The following is an 18,967-nucleotide window of genomic DNA, read 5'->3' on the forward strand; positions in this document are numbered from 1 at the left end:
TTGCAGGGGGGATAGGGTCCCAACCACGTCAGGTATTTGAAATATTTTTTCTAGCAGAAGGTCGGATACTTTTTAGAAAGGCATCGTATACTTCCCTGCAAATGTGCACATCTAATTCGTCGTTGTCCTTTCAAATGCACGTTCCATAAATAGGGCCGGGTTTAGGCCCAAGCTACGCAAGCCGACGCCAAGCTGAGAGGGATGCCAGAGGCGCCACAACGTAGATTTCTGTACAGTAGAGATCACACTTCTTAGGGCACGCTTGGGGGCCCCTGGCGCCCAAATGCTACATTTTTGTTTATTTATTTTATTTATTTACACGTCAAGTTCCTTAGGATCAAATTGAGCAGCAAATCGCCAAGGCCATGGAACGTGTCAGTACATGAACTTACAACATAAAAGTAATAACATATAAAAACAAATGTTCATGAAGCTGCAAGAAAATCAGTCCATAAGTTTAAGCAAACGCTATCAGCAATACAATGAGAATCAGCTTAATTTTTCAAGGAACTCCTCGAAAAAATAGAAGAAGTGAGCTATGAGGAAACCCTTCAGTTTCGATTTGAAAGGGCGTGGATTACTGCTAACATTTTTGAATTCGAGTGGCACCTTATTGAAAATGGATGCAGGAGTATACTGCACACCTTTTTGCACAAGAGTTAAGGAAGTCCTATCCAAACGGAGGTTTGATTTCTTATTGTTGGAAATAAACTAATATTGGTAACAAGAAACGACAATAAGGTATATTGTGCATATCGCAATTAGCAACGAAAATTGACACGGGTGAGAAAGTACGAAGGAAAAGGGGGGCGAGGGGGTGCCTAATGATAAGTTGCTTGTGTGGGGAAAATGTTCTCGAACTGTCTCTGTCCATAAAGCCCATATTTAACTTATATTCCCTCCATTACAGTATAGATCATCGCCATAAGTGTCTCGTGTGTGTACTTTCGTTTTGTGTTTAGTGTTTTTTCGCCGTCGCAGTCATCCGTGTTATGTGCGCTGTGTCAACAAGTGTTAGTGTTTTTTCTCGTCCAGCGTGAACGGCTTCATGTTTATTGTTTTTTGTATCTACATTTTTTGCCCGCCGTTATTATTGTATTGTCTGTGCCACCTATATGTCATATTATTGTACCACTCACGACTGAAGAGCAGCGTAATGTGCTGCTGCCAGCCCGCCTTGTATGAGGTGAATAAAATTACAATAAAGAAAAAAAATACCCCTATAATTCCAAGCCAACATATCTGTCGACGAAAGGAGTCGTTTGCGCAGTTACTGGTACTGTTACTTACGCACAGAATGTATTAACGTAGAACATGTGCAACTTACTGACAAGTATGACAGGTGTCCTTCCTGAAAAAAATCAGATTGTTTCGTCTCCGAAGAGTAACCAACGAAAGGTCACAGTGCTCGAAAAAGTATAAATAATGCCTGTATTTTTTGAGTACAGTGACAAAATAAAAGTGAAGTAATTATCATCAGAAAAGGGTGCATTCGAAGATTTATGTAGCACTACAAAGTGCAATTCGGCGCGTTCACTCGCCTCGTGCAGTACCCATACTCAAGCTTGGCGCGCTCCCTCTGGGCGTGGTGACATCTGGCGGCAGACTCCAGTACTACTAGCAGGCTTCTTCGATCGGCCAAATTTCGCTGCAGTAAACTTGGTGGCCCGAGATATATACGGGTGACGATCATAGCGCTCCGTGAGCATGCCTGAAACGTTCGGTGCTGTTGAGTCTCAGTGAAACACAGTACCTCGGTGGTCTCTCATCCAACAGGACCCTCTACATTTTTTTGTAAAAGACATGTTTTCCGGACTTACGAATCAAGTGAGTAGCTGGATGGGGGGAACGGCAAAGAAAGATGGTGATCCCCAGAAGAGCGAAGAAGAGAACTTGTCGCCTCATGCTGTGGAGAATGACGTGATAAGCAACACTGAAGCCGAAAATAAGAAAGACAGGTATGGCTTTTATGTAATTAGGAGATTATGTTAGGCTACTTTTGTGCTCGATTTAACTAATTCATTCACTATTTATCTCATTATCAAGATGTGAAGTTGTAACATTTGCTGTATATGCTCAGCAGAATTTCCTTATAGTATTGACATTCGAAGGTAATGTGTGCGTCGTATCGAGCATTTGTTAATACGTGGTCTCGCACACTATCTTTGAGGTTAAGGGCCGCGTATGACATTCATTCATGTATCATCAGGTGGGTCGTGGTGGGGCAACATCGTTTTGTCATTGCGATATTTAGCCTAAATATGTGAAAATGTTTTAACTCTCCTCTGCGTCGTACTTTGCAGTGTAAATACTTTAAAGTGAGTTTAGAAATATATAAGTCACAAATGTTTAATTGTTTGTACAAGCATCAAGTATGAAGTTTTAGATATTTGTGGAAGCATCAAGTTCATGTCAAATGTTATGTCAGTGGTTTCTAATCACAGTTGTTTCGCAGTTCTTTATTCGAAAACTTTATTCTGCTCTTCTCGCTACTGCTGTCACATCAGTTTTTATTTTGTAACAATGTGTAGTGTATTCTTTTGATATAGCTGTTTACATCCGGTTGTTACAGATCACTTCTAATCAAGTACTGTAGGGTTTGTTAGTTTTGTTGTAATACTGCGTTTCAGATCCGCGTTTAAACAAGGATTTATGTACTTAGTGAGGAAGTAACAAAATACATTTCTTGTTAAGTGAATTATAGGTGTCTCTCATGGAAAAAAGTAGCTTGTTATCAGATATTTATGCTTTTTAAAATCACTTAAAACGTTTCACATTATTGCAAGTGTAGTTCATGGCACGCACAAATAACAAACTTTCTGCTGTGATATTATATGACAAGTGTTCACAGCAATGTAGTGTGTAAACTGCATTTATAGCAATGTGAGCATCAGAGAGCATATGCATACATAGAGGTACTGTAGTAAAAGTAGCTTGGCGTTAATAAAGGTTCAGAAAGTTGCTGTTGTATGTAGTACATAAATTTGCACTGCATTTCCAACAAAGTTATTTTTCATTGCGCATTAGTTACTAACATACTGAATGCTGAGTAAAAAATTATTTAACCGTTACATTATTCTGTGAGAGGGAAAAGTGACTTTGCTTGATGTTACTTGTATGTCCCGCTTAGTGATAACATAGATTGAATATTAATTAAAACGAAGAATCGCAAAGGTATTTTCCGTGAGCTGGCTTTTCTGGTGATGTGACATGTAATTCCGTATTTAGAACTGTCACAGAGTAGTGTTAAATAGTAAGCTGAGAAGTGTAAAATAAGCTTGTTGAGCTTGAGTACAATTTTCTTTCAGGCCACCTTGCCTTGCATGGTTTTCACATTTATGATAAAGTGAGGAATACATAAGTAGGAATGAGGATAAATTCTAAAAGTTTAGTTTTTCGAATTTTTTTGTACGTTGCCATTCATGAAATGGTCTCACCATTTACTTTCATTCGTTTGCTGCTGTTTCAGAAATGTTCGAGAAACTTGTGTAAATTTCGCCCCCCCCCCCCCCTCTTTTGTAGCTAAGTAACTATTGTCATAAAACTGCCCTAGAAACAATGTCGTGCAACATATTTTAGTCAAGTAAGTACTGATGTGCGGACATTCGTGTGTGTGTGTGTGTGTGTGTGTGTGTGTGTGTGTGTGTGTGTGTGTGTGTGTGTGTGGAGTTCTCTAAAGCTCAGATCTTGTAAATAATGAGACAGAACTAGAGGTCTGAGCAGACTACCTCTGAGTTTCAACGCCATAAAGTTTCCTACACATGAATCGCAGCAGTGAGTTATCTCTTTCAGTATTATCCTAAACCTTCCACAACATTAAAAAAAAATCAGTGAGATTGGCGTCCTTTGCATAATGCCAAATAAAATTACATACCTTTCTCCGCCATGCAAGATGCAGAACCTAACGTAAGTTGGAATTAAGCGACGTTAGTCTCGATCAGCTTTTGCAGAATCACATGAGGTGAATCAGTGGCCAGTGATTAGTTATCGTTTTTCCTACTGAACATGTCCTGTGCCATTAATGAGCGCGACGTCGACGAGATGTTAAAGTTCTGATCGTCTTCTCCCCCGCTTCCCGCTCCCTCCGCCCGATTGGTATTCCCCTTTCTAATGATAACGTTGTACAAGCTTGAGGACTGGGAGTTGCGTTACGAACAACGAAATTCAATTGACAATGATTTCGCTGCTGAATTCGGTGTCACAATCTTGTCACATACGAGGTGTTATCAAAAAGTAATGGGAATTTTTTTCTTAAAGAATCTATTTATTCATGAACATTGGCCTCCAGAGTAATCCCCCCTCAGATATAATACGTACACCAGCGCGCTTTGCAATCTTCGAAGAACTTATGGAACTCACGTTTCGTCGTTTGTTCAGCACCTTCAGCGATTCTGTTTTTCTCATCAGTGATGGCAAAACGTCCTTTCATGGATCTCTTCAGTTTCGGCAATAGAAGGAAGTCGCAGGGGGCCATGTCCGGTGAATACGATGGCCGATAAACATAGAACTTTGTTTTTTTTTTTTTTTTACCAAAAAATCAGGAACTAGCATTGAGATGTAAGCGAGGGCCATTATCGTGATGCAATTTCCACAAATGGTTTTGCCACAATTCTGGTCGCCGTCTTCGGATTGCTTCACGCAAACGGCGCATGGCTTCAAGGTATCTTGTTCACTGCTCGACCATAAGGGAGGAACTCAAGCTTATCCCTTTGCAATCAAAGAAAACGGAAGAACCTTCACATGTGACCGAATTTGTCTACTTTTTATTCGGTTTTGGCTCTGCGGGCAGTTTTCATTAGGACGATTGGGCCTTTGTCTCGATGTCATACACTTACGCCAATGTTTCGTCACCAGTTACAACCTCATTTTAACTTCTGGTTCGTTGTCGACGTCGGTTTTGGTCGAAATTCAACAATTTTGGAAAAAGTTTGCTCCCACACGTTTCGTGCCAAAAACACCGGAAAAAAATTATTTGGCATGAGCCAAAGGATATGCCGACATCAGCAGCAACCCCTCTGATGTTGATTCGGCGATTTTCCAGAACCATTTTCTTTACTTCTTGCAAACTGTCACCAGTATTTCATGTGCTATGGCGGTCGTCGTCTTTAGTGACTTCTCGACCCCTCTTTGATACATTTACACCATTAGCAAACTCATATCTTAATCATAGTAGATTCGCCAAAAGCGACAGTCAACATTTGGAATGCGGTGCTGAACTTTCCATTTTTTAAGCAAAATTTAATGCAAGTAATTTGATCCATCGTTTCCGAAAGGAAAAGCTCGCGAAGATGTCGAAAATTCCACTTTCCTGACGTAACTACCAGGAATATTTTCTACCGAAGAAACTTCTCAGTAAAAATAAATAAATAAATAAATAAATAAATAAATATATATAATGGCAAGCAGTAGGTAGAAGAGACCTCGACAGCTGAGTTAGAGACGAACAGTCAGTGTATGGGAAAATAATCTTTCGGGAAATAGTAATGCATTCGTATAGACCCGATAGCAGACACAAAAATCGCAGCTCACCGTATCTAATGCTAGTCTACTAGAATGTTTGAAATTAACAGGAGGCACGTATGAAGAGACTTGACAGTTCACTACCGCATTTGTGAAAACTGGAGCCTTTCCAAACTTAATTAGCGCACGTCTGCTGCTTTGAAAGATCTGGGTTAAAGCACTACATCAAGCCAAACGTAATACCGAGTTTGAACGCAATTATTGTTGAGAAAATATTGCTTGGTTCTTTGTGGTCCAGCAATCAGTTGCTGTCATTGCTTTTATATAGTTTCTCATATGCTGTTGTTATTGACGCCGGGTGGGTTGCACACTTACGTAATACATACATAATTCATGTTTGTAAGAACGTGATGAATATTATTATAATCGAAGCTGTGTTATGAATTTCTGTCTTCGGATATATGCCCCATTTTGAGCCCATCTGACACCTCTCTAAAACACCCAATTCCTTCTTAATCCGTTCTGAATTCTTCAGGGACCTGTTACTTGATCTTTTCGTAATTTGGTCACTGTGTAAAGGCATCAGCGACTGAATGCAAAACCAAAGCAGGTTACTGCTAATTTCCGTATGTGATTCGTTCCTCGAGCAAAATGATGCAGAGTAAACATTTCACACATACATTCCGGATATCTCTGAGTTTTGTTTTATAGTTCGCTGAGTATTTCCAATTTTTATAGTTTCATCACTGTATTCCAAATTGACGAGAATGTACGTAGTCAGAGCTAATTCTTGTACCGCTGAGTTAGGTTTCATCTTTCGAAAGTGCTTAACAGCCACGCAGGACCTCTACATGAAAGAAACAACTGTACCATTCTATTGTCCAAGCTTAAAAATGTTACTTTTCCCTTTTCTCTCTATTATGCTATGAATTACAGATATGATGATTCTGAATACTTATCAAAGTCTTGTTCCAGACCATGGTTACAACTGAAACATGTGGCTAGTGAACATCGAAATATTTCACGTAATATATACAATAATTGAGGTTACGAAGACCACTTGTGCTCTGCGATACGACAGAACAGCTTTGTCACTAATTTGCACACAAAATATTTAAGACAACACTGAACACAAAAAATATTGAAGCTGGGGCTTTGGTCGCAGTGACTGAAAAAAAGTTGAATGAAAACTCGTTACTTGGCAGAACTCGTCACGTTTCTACCGAGACTGGACTCCTGAGCCGAGACACAAATAAGTGAGACCTTGCGCTGAATCGATTGCACAGTCACCCCGTCGACTGAATCTTAATTCCCATCACGGCAGATTCATGAATGAAAATTAGCTATCACGGAGTGACGTCTATGTGACGTGAGTACCAAATTTTCGCCTTCTTTTCCGTCCCGACATCCTCTCCCCCCGTGGTACTACTTAAATCAGAACATCTCTCCGAGCTCACAGCGGTCTAACCTTCTCAGAGTTCGGGTGCCATCCATACTCTAATCACTTTTCGATAAGCTGGAAACTTATCGTGCGGTAAACGACTTTTTTTTATATAGGACATGTAAGTATTCATTTCTTCCACTGTCTAAGTTAGGACCAACATAATTGTGCACTCCATCCCTCCCGACCCCCACCTCCCTCTACGTATCCCTTCACCATCCCTTGGCAAGTCTTTCTAGCAATGTCGCTACTAGCGATACGTCTTCCGTGACAAATATGTTGATAGTTGCATTCTGAACGGTGTTGTTTCCTCTATTGCATTTAATTTCAGCTCTGTGTAAGGTTGTGCGTGTCACTCGGTTCCCTTAGTGCTTGTTGTAACTGTTAAGTGTTTCATATGTGTTGCATCTTGGTTTGTGGAATTGGGGGGGGGGGGGGGGGAGGAGCTAGCACTAACATTTGTTTAAAGACATAAAGCCAGCATTCACCCTAAAAGGACCCCCCTGAACAGTTGCGTCAGGGGGCAGCGACAAAGTCTGCCGTCTGAAACCATTGTAGGACGCAGTACGCATTTTAACATCAAGTAGGCTTGGTACTTTGCAGTCACGGTCAAACAGACGAACTTTGCAGTCGAGTGTTACCAACTCGCATTCCAAAGAGGCATGGCGACATAAAGTTCATTCACATTACTGTTACAGTATTCCTTGCACCAGGGTGGTTAATAGGTGTGTGTGTGTGTGTGTGTGTGTGTGTGTGTGTGTGTGTGTGTGTGTGTGTTAAAAATTAAGAACGAATAAAGCTGTACCCAGACTTCAGTAGTGGTCCTTGATTACAACTGTTTCGCTAAATCATAAAAAAACATGTTGCCTCTCGCTTGACAAGCAGTAAAGTATTTGAGCGTAGCAACTCCCAGAAAGATAGTGTTGTCAGAAAGAGAGGGGCCATTCTCTCGTTTTTGTTAAGGTCAGAAACATTTCTTCATTTCGTGTACCAGCAATGAATTGCTTACACAGAGAAAGCAGAAGCCTTTCTTATGATAGCAGCTGGGGTACGCACTGAAGATCAAAAAGTGACGGTGAAAATTAAGGGACATCGGCCCCTCTGGCAATTGGACTAGAACAGTAGTGCAGCTGGTTCAACCCAGGACTGTAAATCAATCTTCATTGATTATTTTGGCGTTGTAATATAAATCAGGTATGTCCGTAGGTATCACTCTCTGCCGTGCCCTAAGATCGCTGGATACAAAAAGAGACGAAGTCTTCCTCAGTGGTGTTCTCGAATTATGGAATGCGGATGGAAAAAAAAAAACTCGTTTGCAGCAGTGCACGTGCGCAGTTGGTGCACTCACCAATGTCCGTTCGCCGTAACGGGTTTGGCTCACTCGTTAGACAAAAAATTGGTTCATTATTTTCAGCCAGTTTCTGATGTACACGTCACTTTCTTAAAAACAAACATAACTCATTCAAGCGCTATCCTTTTGTGTGTTTGAAGGCAGCTGTCGATATTCTTTCAAACAGCTGCCTCCGCTATAACTGGTGCAAGAACGTGTTTCGATTATAGCATTATTGTTACCGAAACTGTTGTCACGCACGTCTCATTCTTTGTATCTCTTTTTGTCGCAGCATACAAGTATGTATGCACAGCTCTGCAACGCAACACCGTCGTTGGACCGTGTTCTTAGTGGCAGTTTATATGATTTTTGAAATTGTTGCGTATTATTTTTTACCTGGGGCTTTACTGGCAGTAAATGGCAGTTTGAGTACAAATTTCTCATGGACAGAATATTTTTCTAAAATTTCTATCACAAAATTTATCTTTTTGTTTCAAAAGTGTATACAGATGTTAGCACATTTAGCTATAGATGTTCCCTCAGGGATCAACTTCAGTAACTCTTCTGCCGTAAGTTCCGTATTTGTTTCAAAGATACAGTGACACGTATAGTCACTGTCAAATTTTAAGACAAATTGCTGTATCAAAGAGACATTGTAGACGATTCGGAAAGACTATGTATGGCTCAAAACGTAGTTACCAGTCACAGATGTCGTAACTATAATTGTATGAAAATGCAGAGCATACTGTTCTGTTTTTTGTCATTTTGCTTAAATCTTTAATTCAGGAGAAATTGAAGACACCACTGTTTCGGCACGTGGCCTGCCGTTCACCACTTCTACGCAGGTCGAGCGCATAAATCCGTGTCGGCCAATCGCAGGACGGCTCCCACGTCACGTTGCACCCCTCTCCCTCCCCCCTGCCAACCCTTTCTCCCCACTACCAGCACTTCCCCCACCATTTCCACTTCCAGAAAATCGGCACCCACTTCCTTCCCCTCATATGGCGCTTATTTCCGAGCAAACACACAGTTCCCGCACGGAGCTTGGACTGCGAACATCGCGTGCTGCGCTCGGGCAAGAGAATGTTTGGCACGTAAGTTAGCATCTCCCACACGAAGACGAGTTCTCTCTCATCGTGTGTGGCCCTCAGTCTTCGTTCTCTTCGCCTTGTCTGTCCAGTAGCTAGAGTGTAAAGTTTCGTCACGTTTGTTTGAATTTCTGTTAGTTGTTAGTACCCTATACGACTTTTATTCGGATAGCGTCATAACATCCGAAAACGATTATACACTATCATTGTGATAGCTTTGTTAGCGCCTTATAGAATGAGAGAGATGGTGTGAAAATAAAACACAGTAAGTTGTCAGCCTCATTTACGGTCCACGTGCTTTCGCTAAATCACCCCATACTGTTTGAGCAATGCCGCAATTCAGATGACATGTACAATGACCTCAATGTAGACAAAATATTCTACCGTAATATAGAAAAAGCATTTGCAAGGGAAAAGGAGTGTGACTGACAAACTAATTTGCAACCCCTAGTATCGAATTGCATTTATTTTTTATGTTATTGTTGGAAAGTATTGGGAATCAATATATAGCATTATGTAAACCGATTTCTGAAACAATTTTTGGCTCGTGAGCCTTTTACAGAAAACTTATATTTTTTAGTTAAGAACGACCACATCTCAGGATGACAGCACAATAGCCCCGAGAGTGGTTGTTTGAACTGTAATTTTAAATGCTTGTTGTTACAATTAGCAGATGCTGAATGAGACAATTCTCTTTCTATTTTAAAGAAATGCCTCCCTTAATGGCGTTTAAGGTGTATTCGACGTACAGGTCATTATAACACGTGTACCTAATGAACTGCAAAGCCAGAAGGAAAAGACTGGACGTGGCTGAATTATGGAACCACCAGCATGCGAGGAAATTCCAAATCGGGCAACTAACGCTTCAATTACTACTTAGCAATTAAATTAGAACGACGCGTATCAGCAGCACGTTGCTTACTTATTTCTTACATTAATGCTTCACATTATACATCATCGTTTATCGTAGTTCTGGTTGTATTGTGTGGGACATTGTATTCTAAAAGACATTAAATCACACGCGGCGCTCTTCCAGGAGCCGTATTTCAAGCTTTCGCGAGACCATAAGATAGGTGTGATAGCGTAACAGGACGTCGTAATTTAATTAATAAACACAGACTGAAACGAGAAGCTGTAGGCAGTTCATTGTAAGTTATTGTACAGAAAGTTCCAGCCTCACACTGTAAGAAAGATTTTTGGATGCGATGTTTGTTTCTTCGCATTTCGCACACTATACCAAATATGAAGAAAATAATCCAGAACGTGTGTCCTCGATTCCTCCTAAAACTTGCACAACCGACTGAAAATTTGCTCATACTGCAGCATTTACTTATTCGCTGATTGCCAACAATAATGAACAGCATTTTTTTGAACGATTCTCTTCCAGGCGACCCCTTTGGGAAGCAACAAGTGCTACGCAAGTCTTCCCATGATAGCAGTGGAGAACGTAGATTGCAAGAGATACACATGCAAGAGCTTTTGGCAGTCAATCTCCCTGATTGTGTGAAGCATGCATTTTTCTCTGCATTAGCTGGACGGCAGGACTTATTCATGATCCACCGAAGAGAATCAGTAGTTTGAAGAGTGCCTTACGGAAGTTATGGAAAGCCAAAGCACTCCTAGCCGAAATCGGGCGGAGTCAGCCTTTCATGGAAGACGGAGATCAGCACAATACGTCCAGAAAAAAAACTTAGCAAAAGCAGTAATTGAAATTCTTATGATTCGCACTGCTTTTTTCTGCAGCGTACTTCTGGTTATCATGTGTTGTGTGTACCGTATCTTGGATTCTTTTAATGGGGAAGTGACAGCTGATGTAGCAGGCACCTTAGTTCTCTTTAATGTGGCAGGTCGAATATTTACAACCGACTCCTCATTACGTCGATAAACTTTCTTCGTAAACTCAACACCCCTTGTGAACCTAGCTCTACTGTTCCTAACTGACATTTGTTTCGTTTAATGTTATTTCCCTCTTGTGGTAGTACGTCGTTCTGAGTAATCGTCTCTCCATTAATGGGCGATTATTTTTATTCTGCGACCGAGCTAATTCCCTTCAGCTAATTATAGACAGTGGCTTACGTAAGTATAAACGACAGTGTAGAACCATACCAAAGTTTAGAATTAGAAATGTTCACATCGTAATGCTAATATTTTCAGGAGAAGACAGTGAACAGCGATAGTCAATTGGTAAGAGGGAAATTATAAAATGGTTTTATGTAAATCTACAAATTATTCTTTTCAGTGTGAAGTATGTATTCGGTTTTGTAATACGGTGTGAGTCATATCCATCAAATAATCTTTCGTATTATTTGTTGTTGAAGAAATTGTTAGAGTTGCAGTGTACAAATTTTATATTGGTAGCAAAACAACAAAAGATTCGTGTTGTTGTTGTTGTCAATAAATCATATCTACGTAATTTTTGTATCACACGTCGTTAAATTCGTTTCTCTTTACACACCGCAGCTCTTGGATAACTAATGCTATGTTTCTTATTGTTTCTGTAGACATACTGACAAAATTGTTAAATGTGTCACTTTTGCTTTTGTGTTACTTTTCCACGACAGTGCTTACACACAACGTAGAAACACATTTTGATGATACTTATGTTTCAGTAATTCGAATGAAAAGTACAACAAAGATATTGGAACCAAAATAATGAATCGAAAGTACTCTGTGCGAAGGCGGGAGATTATTTTCAAATGTCAGAGGCTGTTAACTTCATCGGCGAGTGTCAAAAAACAAAAAAAAAAAAGTGACGTCTGCCTCACAAGTAGGTGCTAGTTACTTCCAGAACATTGAATTATGTGACTAATCTTTAGCTAATCATCCACCCGCCACTCAAATACTGATTCGCAGCAGAATGTTACGGTAACTTCTAAAGCTAAATATTGAGGATGATTCGGCTAATTTGTGTTCATATCTGGTACTTTCTGAAGCGTTAAAAATACCGCAGTTGTTTTCACGCAGATGAATTGTGAGAAAGTCCTCACAGACAGACGTAAAATCCCTTCACAGCTTTATTACAAGAATCGGTATCAGCTTCGCTTTTTTAAATAGAACTACAGTAATTTCGGCTGTTAGTTCTTAGTTCCAACGGAGAAGAATTCGACGGTGTTCCACTCTTCAAAATCGGATTACTATCTACAAAAGAGAATGCAAAGAAACTGAAATAACTTACCTGTGAAGTGTACAAGAATTATGAGTCAAATCCTGGCGTAGGATCTATCAAAAATTGGTATTGAAAACTGTTAAGACTACTCAGATAGGAGTCCTGGCACAATTCCTATTTGATTTTGCGTTTCAAGGACGTCGTCAATTTCCTAGCACATATTTATCTACAATATGTCGCACAGCAAATACTCCCGCGTGGCTGGAAGACAGTGCTTGAAACCCCTCTTCACTAAAGGGTAAAAAAATGGATGCACAAAAGTACGGACCAGTACAGCTAACATTCACCTATTGGAGCCTTCGAAGTCGTATTTTTTGGTAATGAATCGGGTTTCGAGCAGCAGGGGCTAATGAACATGTAGACAGATTAGATTTCCGAAAGGCGTCACACACACACACACACACACACACACACACGATTATTTAAAATTATTTAGACACTTCAGAGTTACGGTAAACGTTGTTTTTTTCTGTAGGTACTACATCATTATTTGTATGTAAACAGCAACTAAAAAAGTTTTTTGTGCCCTATTCAATCTGTGAACCGCTAGCCGCACGATACACATCCAGAGACTCACCTAAAGTGCCTGCATCGATGTCACTAACAGCTGCCGTGATAGGCACTCACACGTCAGCTATGTTGTGGGGAAGAGGAGGTGTGAGAAGACAGTCTTTGGTATATCCCCACAGGCGAAAATCACACGGTGTCAGGTCCGGACAACGTGCGATGTCTTGCCAGCAACCGAAGATTGCCAGCTGATGCACGACCGATCCATCACCGTAAAACTCAGTATCCAAGAGCTCGTGAACATCGTTCAGGAAGTGCAGTGAAGCCCCATCCGAACTATCACTGACCTCTTGCAGTTGCGGCATGAAGTGCTAAAAAATGCCTTTCCGTTGGTCTGGCAGTCATGTTGCTGGAGATGACTGTAAAATAAAAAATAAAAAAACCTTCCTGATTTGGTCTTTCCATACATGTGATACTAGCTCGCCCCGTGGTGCTACCTGCAATTATACAGTTGTTAAAAAGAATTCCCAGGTACGTATCTATTTCTGTCTTCTATTAGTCAACCTCGTCCTCTTCTTTCTGTCCATTTCATCCTCACCCCTCTCTTTGCCCGTCTCCTCCTCTCTCCACGTTATCACCCCCATCCCAATACGATGCTAGGTGTTCTCACCCCACAGTAATTCTTTCCAGACTGCAACTAATGTGTGTACCAAATGTACTTGAAATCGTACAAAGCGTTTAGGGTGAGCCTATTAACCGTGGCTTTGCCCGCGTACGCCCATTGCAAATATATTTCAGATATATTTAACATTTTTCACACGTGTTTGTACACTATTTCGCCTATATCTCTAGTGAATTTCGGTCTTCAGTTTCTTTTTCACGCAGCAAAATATTTATCACGACGTCTCTACTGAACGATGAGTCAAAAAGGTTCAAATGGCTCTGAGCACTATGGGGCTCAACTGCTGAGGTCATAAGTCCCCTAGAACTTAGAACTGCTTAGACCGAACTAACCTACGGGCATCACACACATCCATGCCTGAGGCATGATTCGAACCTGCGACCGTAGCGGTCGTGTGGTTCCAGACTGCAGCGCCTAGAAGCGCTCGGCCACCCCGTCCGGCAACGATGAGTCGTACAGTGATGATTTTGCAGGCGCATTCAGTGGTTCATGTGGCTACTATCTGCGAAATGTGTTGCGAATAAAGATAGCAAAGCAGTGATAAATTTAAACCTTATACTTGATGCGTCAGTTACGTATTTCATTGTCTGTAACACCTCTCGTTAACTGTTGTCGTACGATGATACTATTGCTGTTACATTCAATGGTGTATGTGAATACTTTCTGCAGAATGTCACGGATACAGTTCGTAGTAAAGAAGTAATAGCGAAAATGCAGTAACCGATAAACGCTTTTTCTTTCATCGTTTTGCGGAGGGTTGGCGGCGAAGAAATATTTCTTAATGGTTTGAAATTGTGTCTTGTTTGTTGCAAGTCACTAAGTACCCGCATTCTCAAATACTGGATGAATAAAGTATGGATACCCGCGCCGTGGGCTACACCTCTTTTCACCCCCACCATTTTGGTAGGTAGGTATACGCAAGGTGATTTTGGTGCCCCTACCGCTGCCGTTTTATGCAACACACGATTTTGTAGGTAGACTTCATAAACAACGTGCGAAGTTTTCATGTTCTCTCGCTCACCACGCGCAAACTATTAGTCTTACAGAAACAATAAACTGGGCAATTTTGTGGATAATTAAATGTAATTAAATTTTGTATTGGGGTACGTTTTTGCTAGAGGCAATAGATCTAGAGTTTTTCAAGAAAAATGTACAAAAGTGACCTTCAAACGCACCCCCAATCCCACACTCACCCCCATCGGTTAGGATTTGTTCATGGTACCCCCCCCCCCCTCTTCCCACCCTCTCCTACGACCATACAAATACCTGCGATTGCACGAATCATTTCCCACATTCCTCCTTTTTGGTCTTCATTGACTGGTCACATTACGACACTGGCATAGTCGAAAATTTACAGATTGTAAAACTGACGTTTGTGTAAATTTTGCCTGACAATTTTGTGAATTTTGACTGCATAAAATAATCACCTATTTTTATCTGTGAGACCTTCTGACTAAAAAACTACTGTGCTTGTAATGGTTAAGTTTCGATCGGATTGTCAACATAATTAGTAATTGTAGCGTAACGTTTATAAAAGTCTATTTTCGGTCATTACCCTCAAGGGAACGTTTAAATTAATAATGTTAACGAAGTTGCCGACTACGCTGATGACCTAATAGCCCGGTCAATAGATACAAAAAAAGGTCGAATATCTGAATTTTTATGTTTTCGAAAATGTTTGTACCGTGATAGGAGTGTCATGAGCAACATATTAGAAATTCTGACTGGTGAGGGATAAGTGTGGGTGGAGTTGTTTTAAGGTCACTTCTGTACGTATTTCTAGAATAACTGAAAAACCGTCGCCTCCAGCGGAAACGTATCCCAGGACAAAAGTTAACTAATTTAAATTTCCTACAGAAATGTCCTTTTTTACATAAAACGACAGTGATAGAGACTGCTAAATCACGCTGTATAAGGTTTTACCCAATATGTTAATTCAGGGTATAAGCTATCAATACATCTACATCCATACTCCGCAAGCCACCAGACGGTGTGTGGCGGAGGGTATTTTGAGTCCCTCTATCGGTTCTCCCTTCTGTTCCAGTCTCGTATTGTTCGTGGAAAGGATTGTCGATATGCCTCTGTGTGGGCTCTAATATCTCTGATTTTATCCTCATGGTCTCTTCGTGAGATATACGTAGGAGGGAGCAATATACTGCTTGACTCCTCGGTGAAGGTATGTTCTCGAAACTTCAACAAAAGCCCGTACCGAGCTACTGAGCGTCTCTCCTGTAGAGTCTTCCACTGGAGTTTATCATCTCCGTAGCGCTTTCGCGATTACTAAATGATCCTGTAACGAAGCGCGCTGCTCTCCGTTGGATTTTCTCTATCTCTTCTATCAACCCTATATGGTACGGACAGATGCAAAAAAGTAAGCAAACTGTTTATTATTTCAAAAGTAATTGCCATAACTGTTAATACATTTGCCCCACTATGAGACAAGACGGTGAATGCCTTCAAGGAAAAATGTTTGCAGGTGCCAACGGAATTATGATTGTACTCAGACGTGCAGTTCTTCGTCCGAAGCAAACTTGGGGGCCAGGAATGTCTTTCTTCAGAACTCCAACAGTATGGAAATCGCATAGGCAGGTGTCAGGACTCTATGGGAAATGTATAAAGGCTCTCCATTGAAACGCGGCGCAGTCGAAGCAACGTTGATGGACGGTCTCAGATGTTGCCAAGGTTCTTCAGAGTATGGTGCAGAAGTTTTGTTGGGAAGCCCTTACATTTCCTCCGTACAGACCCGATGCGATTTCCAGATGTTTGAACTTGAAGAAAGTCATTCGTGGTCGTAGATTTGCTTCAAACGGAAGAGTGTACGCTTTGGTGCAGTCATGGTTCTATAGGCAACTGCAAAAATTTTTCCGTGAAGGCGTTCACTGTCTTGTCTCAATGGGATAAATATATTAACAGTTATGGCGATTACTTTTGAAATAATGAACAGTTTACTTACTTTCTGCATCTGTCTCTTCTATTTGACAGTCCGTTACACGTGGGAGTGTAGTTCTTTAAGAAATATGGGGTTTAGCGATTGTAGACTAGTAACCAAGAATCTTCACTGCTAAGTGATCAACTAGAATAATTTAAGTGTAAAGAACTCAGTACGATATACTGGATGGCGAATATTCCACGGAATTGAATGTGACGTTGTATGTGCCATAAGGAAGCGTAATAGATCCACTAACATCATAGACATACATTAATTACGATGGTTCAGGAGCACTATCATTAGTGTTGTTGGATACTGGAAGGTATCGTCGTTTGGCCATCTTAAGGAGACGAGGAAACACATGAACAATATTCCAATGCATATAATTATTAGCAGCTGTTTTCAATGTTGATAAAAGCAAATTAATGCCATGACAGAGATTCCGAAAGTATCAGACTGTTAGTTGTTAACAGCTAGAGCACGTCACATCGTGTAAATGTTTAGAGTTAACACTAAAAAACTACTTGAAATGTGAGGAACACACCGAATCTGTAGTTAACATCAAATATTAATCTCTGGGAAGCAGGCATTAAGATGTGGAGTATCAGTGGATGATAGTAAGGAGTATTTTAAAATACGTTGTTGTCACGTATGTCCCGAGAGATGTTCTAAGACCGCTACACACACACACACACACACACACACACACACACACACACACACACACACACACACACAGATTGACGCGACAATGGCGTGACCGCCTGTGATTGCACCGGCCGTGATGCCACATTGACGCCTATTCACAGTGGTTAGTGTTCCTTCCGGCGTGTAGAAGCGCACTTGAGCAGCCGAGATGACGAAGTTCTCGGACGACGTTCTCGTGCTGATTGCTGTGACTTTGGATGACGAAGAGGAAAAAAAAAGTGGAAAAACCTGAGTGGGTTGATAAGCGTTGAACAACAGAACAACTGGGTAGGGAGAAGGGGTGGGGGAAGATTGCTACTCTGTACAGTGAATTTATGGACAGTTGAGAAAAGTTGTATGAATATTTCAGAATGTCAGACAATTCATTCAGCTTACTATTTAACAAGTTGGAAGTTTGTCAGAAAAAGCGAAACACACACTGGAGAAAAGCTGTTACGCCAAGAGAACAGCTCGCTGTTTGTTTGATGTTAGTATATAATACAGTTTACACACACTTTGACAGTTTATTGTAAATTGAATACATGAAATCAACATTGATCATCATTGGCTTCTCTTCTATAGTATTGAGTGTTTTCTTGTCTTTCGCGCGATACCGATCCTTTACCGCTAAGACCGCCTGTGAAATCTTCGTTTGTTATATCGCTTCTTACTACCTGTTTTCAGATACTGGGCCACGGGAGATGGGCTAAACACGATTTCATTTAGTTATCGCATGGGGTATAGTACGATTCACAAGAAAAACCTGCTAAACAACTACAGACGATAAGGTAGTCGGATTGATGCGCACTCGGGCAGAAGAAATGTAGAAGAATATCACTGTGGTTTTTTTTTTTTAAATGTGGCATTTTTTCTGACTTCACAGGAGCTCTGGACGCGAAACGAGTTTCTGTTCAGGCTCCTTCCTACACCGGATCACTACTCTTTAATTGCACAAAGACATTCTCCACAACGTTATTGCCTCTTGTAGACGCACAGTGTAGCTATATTGCTATTGACGTCGGGGCATATGAAAAAAAGTATCACAGCTATAGCCAACAGTTCCGAACAATAATCTTTAACCTAGCTGGTTGTTTTAGTTGATGTAAAATCAGAAATTTACACGTATTTACTTCCCAATTGTTTTTGTTTCTGCTCCTGTTTAATTGCAGAGTATATTCTTCAGCCCTGTGTCCATGTATTTGGTATTGGAGAGATCATACAACATAGGATAGTTGCGCATTAATTAATAGGTTTTTCATCATTTCTGTTTTTGATGACATGCTACTTCACGACAACAGAACAACCTGACCGTGACGCGAGCGGAAGTGAGAAAATATCGGCTGTAATAAATTTGGCGATCACGGTGCGGCGTCGTCGGGAGCACGGAATGCGCTGCCAGGGTCACTCCAGGGCGAGTGTGAATACTGCCCTTTAAACTTTTAGAGCCATGTCTTCAAACGCGTCGGCTGTATAACAGACCGATGACGACAGTGTCGCGTCACTGATGTGTGTGAAGTGGCTTCTGAAGGATAGGAACGATACTATGTTGTCGAACACTCACTCTGAAAGTTGCTACGAAAGAAAATAGAACATCATAGTTTAAAGTTAATTTAAAAACTGTCGAAGGGTACAAACTGAACGAAGCCAGAATGCGAGTAAGGAGAACAATGTAAGCAG

General features: G+C 40.8%; 1 protein-coding gene across 7 annotated transcripts in view; it reads left to right on the top strand.

The window, feature by feature from the left end:
• Positions 1-1,609: 1,609 nt before the first annotated feature.
• Positions 1,610-18,967, top strand: part of LOC126297640 (synapse-associated protein of 47 kDa-like) — a 325,546-nt gene continuing 308,188 nt past the window's right edge. For 3 of the 7 annotated variants that reach the window (XM_049988665.1, XM_049988669.1, XM_049988673.1), the window contains exon 1: positions 1,631-1,958. In XM_049988665.1, coding sequence (XP_049844622.1) covers positions 1,804-1,958 — 155 coding nt within the window. In that variant the 5' untranslated portion in view covers positions 1,631-1,803. Of the gene's footprint in view, positions 1,959-9,249; positions 9,326-18,967 lie in introns of those variants that run through there. The other 4 variants (XM_049988670.1, XM_049988666.1, XM_049988674.1 and 1 more) reach the window with 4 other exon arrangements.

This window comes from Schistocerca gregaria, chromosome X, assembly GCF_023897955.1.
Source record: "Schistocerca gregaria isolate iqSchGreg1 chromosome X, iqSchGreg1.2, whole genome shotgun sequence".
Taxonomy (NCBI): domain Eukaryota; kingdom Metazoa; phylum Arthropoda; class Insecta; order Orthoptera; family Acrididae; genus Schistocerca; species Schistocerca gregaria.